Source organism: Myodes glareolus, chromosome 6, assembly GCF_982192425.1.
Source record: "Myodes glareolus chromosome 6, mMyoGla1.1, whole genome shotgun sequence".
In the NCBI taxonomy this organism is placed as follows: domain Eukaryota; kingdom Metazoa; phylum Chordata; class Mammalia; order Rodentia; family Cricetidae; genus Myodes; species Myodes glareolus.
This window is the reverse complement of record NC_142031.1, coordinates 101,149,333-101,159,155: the sequence shown is the minus strand read 5'-3', so window position 1 is coordinate 101,159,155 and position 9,823 is coordinate 101,149,333. Positions and strand designations below refer to the sequence as shown.

General features: G+C 45.8%; 1 protein-coding gene across 1 annotated transcript in view; it reads left to right on the top strand.

Annotated features, from left to right (window-relative positions):
* Positions 1–9,298: 9,298 nt before the first annotated feature.
* Positions 9,299–9,823, top strand: part of Selenoi (selenoprotein I) — a 41,805-nt gene continuing 41,280 nt past the window's right edge. Inside the window, exon 1 of the mRNA XM_048436616.3 lies at positions 9,299–9,480. Within this exon, the coding sequence (XP_048292573.3) occupies positions 9,424–9,480 (57 nt within the window). The 5' untranslated portion in view covers positions 9,299–9,423. The remainder of the gene's footprint in view (positions 9,481–9,823) is intronic.

Genomic DNA, 9,823 nt, shown 5'->3' with positions numbered 1-9,823 from the left:
AAAGGTGTGTATCGCCACTGCCTGGTCTGTAAGGCTGACCGGGGCGGTTGTTTTATTTTCTGATCTTTAGACAAGCTTATTTATTAAAATACAAAAGAAATATCATTACATTGAGGTATGACTGACATAAAAATATGTATGTCTAAAGTGTGTAATATGATGCATCCTTATGAAATGTTTATGATTTATCAAATAAGACTGGAAGAACTGTTCCACTAAGTTCAACCCAAATGGTTGCCCCACGGGCTTATAAGCAAACTTGACAGGTGCCAGAGAGGAATTTTAGGTTATTAAGTTTTGAATGATTTGTTACATTGTTATAAAACCCTTTCATTTCTTTTCTTTTCTTTCTTTCTTTCTTTCTTTCTTTCTTTCTTTCTTTCTTTCGTTCTTTCTTTTTTCTCCCTTCCTTCCTTCCTTCCTTCCTTCCTTCCTTCCTTTCTTTTTTTGAAAGTACCACACTGTGGTCTGGCTTACACTGCTTGCTCTGGAGTTATGTGGCTCAGAACTCAGGACAGTTTTTAACTAATGGTGCTCCTTCTGCTGCAGCCTTCTCGGTGCAGGAACGAGCCACCATGCTCAGCTGTCCTTGCTTATCTTTTGTACTGAGGTGGGCTCTTTTCTGTGCTATCTTTTGTTTTCTTGAGACAGGGTCTCTCTCTACAGCCCTGACTGACCTTGAATTTGTAATCCTTCTGTCTCAGCCTATTGACTGTTGGAATTGTAGCTATGGAGTACTGTGCCAGGCTTATATTGCATGTTCTTGTAGTTTATATCTACTGATGTGGCGATGTAAAGGGCTAAGGATCATTATTAAGTTTACAAAATTTTTAAGATTTTATTTTTAATTGAGTGTGTATGTGTATAATTAGTGTAGGTACCTGCAGAGGTATCAGATCCCCTGGAACTGGGGCTACAGGAGGTTGAGTACCTTCTGAAGTAGGTGCTGACAATTGAATTTAGGTCCTCTGCAAGAGTAGTACATGCTCTTAACCACTGAGCAATCGCTCCAGCCCTCATTCATAATTAAATAGTTATCTCTATATCCCATATTCTAGCTTACTTATCAAAACACTAAAGTTAACACCTGGAGAATCTCAGAGTATTAATTCAAAATCTTTTCCAATTATGGTCCCAAGTCCTGCCTTTAAGGCAGTTCTCTGTCGAAGAAAGTGTATGTCACACTTTCGCTGGGAGAGGGGAGGACAAGGATGGAGGGGACTGTGGTGGTTGATGGAGCTGGCTCTATGCAGAACGCAGTAACTCAGTGCTGGGACCATGTACTACGTTACTGTCTATCTCTCCACAGTCTTTGGTGCTATTTGTAGCTAGCACATAGTTACACGTAGTTACTACTCAAAGATGCATGAAGGAATCATGAAATTCCTACCTTTACACATTGTTTGATATACAATTCTTATTTTCTAAGTGTAAAGCCAGTCCAAACTTGCATTCTGATTAAGCAAGCTAAACAGCCTTGGCCCCAGCAATAATACTTTTTCTTTTTTATTGAGCTATACAATTTTCTCTACTCCTCTCCCCTTCTACCTTTTCCCATGATCCCCATGCTCCTAATTTACTCAGGAGATCTTGTCTTTTTCTACTTCCCATGTAGATTAGATCCATGTGTTATGTCTCTTTTAGGGTCCTCATTGTTGTGTAGGTTCTCTGGGATTGTGAACTGTAGGCTTTTTTTTTTTGCTCTATATCACTCAATATGATGTTTTCTAGCTCCATCCACTCAGAAAGAACATTTGAGAGCTTTACTTAGTAGCTACTTGTGCTGGCAATCTTGTGGCTGCGATGACTGCCCTGGGTTTTCCAGGAATCCCAGAGGAAAATGGCAAAATTCCCGACTCTCATTCACTTGGGTTTGTCTTCACTCACACCATGATTTCCACCAAAGCCAAAGGACCATGGAGCCAACCATCTCAAAGGATGATGACGTTAACAATGAACACAGAAAAGAAAACCAAATGGTAGCGGCTACAGGGGACTCTACCTGCAGGGCTGGTATTAGACAGGAGTAGGACTTGGAATCAGAAATAAAGGAAAGGAGGCCCCAGGGATGATGGCTGCATGCCAGGCACCACAGCTCCTCAGCTGAAAGCTCTGTGTTTGGATTTCATTTGGGTGCAGCTAAAATTGGGAGGAGGACGTAGGGGGATGGGTATCAATTCCTTCTTTGTTCCTAACATGCAGCTCCCCAGCCACTCTCAGAACTTGAAAAACACTGAAAACTAAACTGTTATGTATTGAACTTGGAGATCAGTTGTTAAAATTCCATTCATTTACTATTGTGCATATGTATGATGTGTGTGTGAGCATAAGGGTGTGTGTGTGTGTGTGTGTGTGTGTGTGTGTGTGTGTCTGTGTGTGGTCAGAGTATAACTTTTGGGAGTTGATTCTCTCCTTCTACCATGTGGGTTCAGATCACCAGGCTTGCATGGGAAATGTCTGCCTGACATCAGTCTGAACACCCATTCTCTTTAACGGCCATCCTCACTAGTAATGCTTGTAAGAAACATCGCTCTTCTTTCAAACAAGAACGTTTAGTATGTGGGTCTAAATAAATTCCTCTATTGGCAGCTTTCATATTGAGGCTGATTTGGCGGATCCCCTACGCCCTCCTGGGGCTCCCGGCCAGTGTTAGACTGTTATAAACTATAAGGAACCTTACTGATGTTAAAACGTACTCTATATAGGCATTCCTGGTGCTTGGTTCTCCTGTAAATAAGCTAGGATGTTAGCGATAGGGCAGCTTGGCCTCCTGACTGAGAGCTATAACTGCCTGGCACCCTAGATGCTTCAGGGAAGGACAGTGAGCTAGCACTTGAGGACGCCCCATGGCAGCCTAGCTGCTTGCTGGAAAATACGTTTTACCTCCTGAAGGCGGAACCCAGGCACAACTTTTTCCGCTTGTGTTTTTCTGTCCTCTGAAGTCTTGGTGAAATGGAGGTGATCCTGCAACCACCACCCAGAACAGGAGGAGCATCTCTCCTTGTGGCGTGGCAGAGGGACTTCCGTGACTGGTGCCAGGACAATGCCCAGTGCCATGGTTAGTGTGAGCACAGTCCTCCACTTACACGAAGGTCTCTACTGCATTGGCACAAACAGCACTCTTGTAGTGTCCGGTTCACTTTGGGGGCCAGCGGGGCGTAGTCATTCCGTGCTACCCCACTGTTGTTCCAACACGAGGCTCGGTAACAGGCTCCTCTCCAGTTGTGGAGAGAGTGGGCTGGCTCTGGAGACAGTCATGCCGGGGGGGGGGGGGGGCTAGCTGAGGTAGTGGTAATGGAGACAGTGGAGGCGGCAGAGACAGCAGCAGAAGTGATGGTGGCAGTGGCTGTTATAGGGAGGCGAAGAGCAGCACCACGGGGCAGTCAGGTTAGACCAGCAGCCAACAGCGGAAGTAAAAAGGCTGAGAGCTGAGGGCTGAGAAGATGGAAAACTTAACTGGGCGTGTGTGCACACGTACAATCCCAGCACTCAGATTCTGAGGCAGTACTGTGAGTTTGAGGTCACAGAACAACACCCAGGCTAACCTGAGCTACATGGTAAAACCACACCTCACACACACACACACACACACACACACACACACACACAGAGAGAGAGAGAGAGAGAGAGAGAGAGAGAGAGGGAGAGGGAGAGAGAGAGAGAGAGAGAGAGAGAGAGAGAGAGAGAGCGAGCCCCTGGTCTCACTGGAAAAGTTCCAGAGCGCTATCAGAGATTAAAGGCCAAAGGTCTCAGATACTGTGGGCCCCAAAAGCTATAACATAATGCCCAACCTTGTTCAGGGCTGGGGAATCGCAATACCTTAAGCCTAAAGGCTGTTAATAAGGCACCATTAATGGTTAGGAACCCAACTTTCTAGACTGGCACCAAAGCTCACCATTTGTGACTGTACCTAAGGTTTCCTGCATGAGGCAGTAACCTGCCATTGCTTGCATCCATGCCTATGGCTCATCGCGGCTGAGCTAGGAAATGCCGAGTCTGAGCCCCGCACCTACCAGGGATTCCTATCTCAACCGGCTGATTGCTCACAAAGCCAACAGGACCTCCGCTGCTTCCGCATTGTCACGCTGCCTGCCTTTGATTCCAATGCTTACTCAGTATTGGGTTAGTGTTCAATATCTGGGAGAGCAAAACTGGCGCTACCATCACTGGGAAGCCGGTAGGCAAGGCCAGTGAGAGAACACAATTACCATCCTCCTCCACCAACTGAAAGGCAGCATGTGCTAGCCAATGGTGACTCTCACTGTGCCCCACACACATTGGAATGGGGGTAGAAATGGCCACCCACTCAGGGTTTCCTATACATTCTTATGGAGAATTCTTGCAAACTAAAAGTAATGGGGAAAAAACCAAGTAGGCAACAATCCTACTTTAGGTATATTACAGCCAAGAAATTTCTTCTTTTTTTTTTCCTTCACAAAACAGGTTTCTCTGGGTAGCCCTGGTTGTCCTGGAACTCACGCTGTAGACCAGGCTGGCCTCGAACTCAGAAATTCACCTACTTCAGCCTCCTGAGTGCTGGGATTAAAAGTATGTGCCACCAAATTTTATTTTTAAGAAACAATAAAGAACTTAATGTCTGACTCCTAGTCCTGTTCTCTGCATTCCTTAGCCTTGATTAGAAGCTGGTTTACTGGTTTGGCAATGGTACTCAGTGGTAGAGTGCTTGCCTAATATGTGAGGCCCACTGCAAAACAACTAGACATACTACTTTTTTCCTTATTATAGTATTTTTTACCTTATTATATTATATTAATATTTTTACCTTATTATAGTAACTTGTATAATCCAGTGGAAAATATATTCAAAGCTACTACAAATTGAGTAACCTGGAGGCAAAATATATGGCTTTTCTTTTGTTCTATTCCGAACAATTGGAACAACCTTCTGGCCCCGGGACCAGATTTGTTCGGGTGTACCAGTGATGCCCAAGTGCTCTGAGAACTGGTGGTGGTGGTGGTGGTGTCAGGGTACTGAGACTGAAGCCAGAGCCTCTGCATTTGAGGCTAAGTGCTGTAACACAGCCAAGGACCATAAAACGGATGAGACATTATTTTTATCACTGTATTATCATTTTGGTGCTGGGGCGAATATTAAACCCAGGTTTCATGCAGATGAAACATTCATGCTCGATCACTAACTTACACCTCATTCATTTCACTTATTTAATTCTTTAACAAAACAAAACAAGGCCTCATATTGTAGCACATGCTGGCCTCAAACATAAAGTAATTCTTCTGTTAGTTTCCCATTAAATGCTCAGATTGCAGGCATGAGCCACACATCTGGCCTTATTTTTATTTAAAAAAAAAAAGAAAGAATAAAGCCATCACATCTTTTACCAACTTCCGTGGAATATTTTGTTCATTTTTATGACTTCAATAACTTTTATTGGTGTTATTAACTATATTAGTTCTTTAACTTACTAGCTATTGCCCCTTACCTGACATATTCTTCCTTCTGACTAAATAAAACAGAAGCTACAAGAATTAAGTTCTTTCCAGCTTATATTACAAAGGTAACTTTTTTTTTAGGGTGAATTAATATTTTCTAAGATATTATTCTGAAGGGTAATATGTTTGATTTTGAGGGTGTGAGATGCAGATGTTCACCTAGTGGGAGTAAGGCCCTAGGTTCAGTCTCCATACCGGTAGAGATGGGGGATGGGGGAGAAAAGAGACACAGGTAGGAAGGCCAACGGGGTCAAGTTCAACGGTTGACGTGGCAGACCAATAAATCACACTCACTCCTGTGGCACTCTGGGAAGAGGGGAGCAGCCAGGCCAATGTAAGGCAGTCTCTGGTCACTTCTGGTCACTCTGGGCTGCTTGGAGCGTAAAAGCCTCCTTGAGCGAGATTCAGAAAAGAGGAGACAGGAGAGTGGTTCAATTCCAAAGGCATTTTGTTGAGCAATTTCCTCTTTTTAGGCATCCTCTAAGAGTGTGTGATTCACAGGACTCAAGGAAGTCTATTCTATGCTTGCCTGGCTTTAATTTAACCACCTTAAGCCACATCATTTAGCATGATCTGTGTAATAACTGAAGGAAAGGCATCTTCTCCAGGTGAGCTGGTTTCATCTGAGAAGTTAAATGATATAATTTACTGGATTTCAGAGGTGAATAAGGTTTTGGCGTTAGTCTAATGCCTTCTTTTTAAAATAGAGAACTGGAGGTCTAGCAAGATGGCTCAGAGGGTAAAGGCGCTTGCACCCTGAGTTAGACTCCCCAGGATTCACATGGTGGGAGAAGGAAGCCAGCTGTGGAAAGTAGGCCTCAGGCTTCCCCATGCTCCCTCCTGCTAACAAATTACACTATTGAGAAGAAGAAAATAAAAAATCGGGTAAGATTGAATTGTTGAGGATCCCTCAGCAAGATGTCAAAGTGTAGTGAAAGTTCTATACTGTTTCTGTTTGAGATGTTCTTGTTTAAGTTGGGAGCCTAACCCCAGGCCCTGGCATCCATCCCAGCCCCCTGGCCTGGGAGTTGCGTTGCTCTGGATTCCAAATCCCAGCATGCCAGGTCCTGACCCCTCCCCGGGAGGAGGGTTAGGACCATTTCCACAGGGTATTTAAGTGGGCTCCCAGAGAAGGAACACATGGTCCCGGGTTTGCATGTGCTCCCTGCATTTTTTGTCTTCCCTGCCATGCACTTAATAAAACATGGGCGTTTTAATTTGGTTTAATCTGATCTAATTGGATTTCTTTGCGCCGGCGGAGCAACTCACATTAGAACAGTTCTCAGGCGTTATAATTGATTTTAAGGTGCAACAGCCTTCCACAAAGGAGAGCAGCAAACTGCAGCTGCTTACCTTTACAAAATTAGAGGACCAGGGTTTCTTCTCAGCACCCACGGCCTACAGCTCACAACTGCCTCTAACTCCAGCTCAGGGAGACTGGATGCCTCCGGCCTCCTCAGGCGCCTAGACTCACGTACACTTAACCATACACATAATTAAAGATAATAAAAAAGTCTTTAAGTTGCTCTTTAAAACACATTTACTAAATTGCTTTTGAGGCAGGAGGATCATGAGTTTAAGGTCAACCTTGGCTAAAGTGATCCTCCTGCCTCAGTTTTCCTGCAAGCTGGGATTGTAAGTGTACATCACCACACTCAGCTCTGGGGGAAAGAAAGCATTTCTTATGAAAAAAAAAAAAGCTGGGGGGCTGGAGAGATGGCTCAGTGGTTAAGAGCACTGACTGCTCTTCCAGAGGTCCTGTGTTCAATTCCCAGCACCCACATGGCAGCTCACAACTGTCTAAAGATCCAGTTGCAGGGGATCTGATACCTTCACACCAATGCACATAAAATAAAGTTAAATACACCATAAAAGAAAGAAAAGAAAAGAAAAGCTGGGCAGTGGTGGCATAGAACCTTAATCCTAGCACTTGGGAGGCAGAAGCAGGTGGATCTCTGTGAATTCAAGGCAGCCTGGTCTACAGAGCAAGTTCTAGGACAGTCAGAGTGACACACAGAGAAACCCTGTCTTGAAAACCACTCCCCCCCCCCAAAAAAAAACCTGGGGGGAAGCTACATTGAGTTTGTTGCCTTATGAAGTAGTTAAGAAGTGCAGTTTATGTAGTCTTATTAGTTTGCACGGATGTCACTTTTTTAAAAATCAAATTTTATTTTATATGTATGAGTGTGTGTTCCCCGTGCATGCAGTGCTCTTGGGAGCCAGAAGAGGGCATCATATCTGCTAGAACTGGAGCTACAGACAGTTGTGAGTCACCATATGGGTGCTGGGAATTGAACTCAGGTCCTCTGGAAGAGCAGCCAATGCTTTTAAAGGCTGAGTCATCTCTCTGGCCCTATCATGTCACTTTTTAATGGTTTTTCACACGTAATTAAAATATGTTAAGTATGAAGTTTGTATTTCTCATGGAATAGTACAAGGCTTATATCGAAAACACCACCTGATGGCAAGATTCCTTTCTTTTTGTCTGACTTATATTTTCTAGAAGAAATACAGGGCAAAGATTTTTATCTTTATATGAACCATCTCATTAAGAATTGCACACTTTTGAGCTGGATGTGGTGGCTCACACTACAGTCCTAGCACTTAAGAGACTAAGATGATATTTGAGGTTAGTCTGGGCTATACAGTGAGTTCCAGACTACCTGGGACGACAGTACGAGATCTTGTCTCAAAAAATGACAACCCCACCCATGCACACCCCCTAGACTTTAGAAGGGAGGATATAGCCAAAAATTGTGCTTGGCATAGCTTAGGTTCTAGTAAGTATTTGTTACGTGAATGACCCTAAGGAACATAAAAAGAGATTTCAAATTAATTGCCCTTATTCCAGGAACTTGGGAGACTGGCAGACTCACTGAGATAGTGATTTTAATAGGACTATATTTCTAATTGGGTTGACCATTTCTAACCAAATAAGTGTCTCTGAATTTCTTTTTGCTGGTACTGGGGATACGCAACTCCTGGCTTTGTGCTAGGGGAAGTGGGAGAAATACTCCTCATCACAATGTTAGTGGGTTGGCGATAATGTATGCAAAGTTCCCGGCAGGTAGGGCACTCAATAAAAAGTAGCAATTATTATTAAACATTTCCTATTATTAGATACATAGTAACCACTGATGACCAGCTCTTTTTACAATGCACTGGGAACTAGTTGTGTAAAAACACCACTCCTTGCAAACACAGTTAAGGCTCCGTCGACACCGAGAGATTAATGGTTTTATGGGAGATCGAGGAGATTTAAGCAATTGGAATTCGTACCGGATTGAACCAGTGCAATTTTGACGACGCAGTCCAAAGTTCACAAGCAACACCGACCAGAGAGAGGGGGATGGACTCCGATGGCTTTTTTAAGTCCCTTTATTGGACAGTTCCCAGTCCCCTGTTCGTCCAGTATCATCAACTCAGGCTCCAGAGGCTTCAGGAGCTCGTTGCCCGCCGCGGTAGGCACCCGGCCCCGTCCTTCCTCCCGCGCTCCCTCGCACACACTCACCCAGACCACAAGCTTATAAGGGAATCCCACACAGTCACCCCGAGGGTCCTAGACCAGAGACAAGAGCAAAGGCTGCTGGGAAGATGACCTTTCACCTCTCCTCTTACTTCAGTTCACCTAATTTGACTCCAGCAAATGAATCGACGAAGACAGCGGGAGGGCGGGACTTGGCACTGGCCACTCCGTGCCAATTGGATAGAATCGGTCCTGGGGGCGGGCCGTGCGAAGGGCGGTGTCCGTACCGGGTGGGCGGGAGCCGCGGGGGGCTGCGCTTGCGCCCTGGGTCGGCTACGCGTGCGCGGTGGGAGGAGCGCGCTTGTACCTTCTTTACCAGCCCAGGCTCTTCCAGCCCTGCACGGTGCCTTGCGCTGCTCACGTTTCATCTCCTGGTCGCGGAGAGTCGCTGCCGCTGCGGAGTGGGCGTTCGGTTTTCGGGTCGTCATGGCTGGTTACGAATACGTGAGCCCGGAGCAGCTGGCCGGCTTTGACAAGTACAAGGTAGAGCGGGAGGGCGGACGGCAGCCCCTCTCCCCCTCGCCCCGGCCGCGCCCTGGCGGCTGAGGGGCCGGCGCGGTCCGTGTCACCTTGTGCCTGCCGCGTGGCGCGCCGGCGGGCGTTGTTGCGGGGATCCTAGGGGGTCTCGCGGTCGGGGAGCGTGGGATCATCCTAGGCCCGCCGCCCGGGCTCTGCACCCCGCGGGAGACTGTCTTTTCCTTAGAGCACCCGGAGAGAGTGAGAGAATTCCTTTCTCTCCTTTTCCTTGTTACTTGTCAGGGCTGCGCTTTTTCAGCCTCTGTTAGAGAGGGGGCTGTTCCCTTCTGTGTCCTTTTGTTGGGCTTCG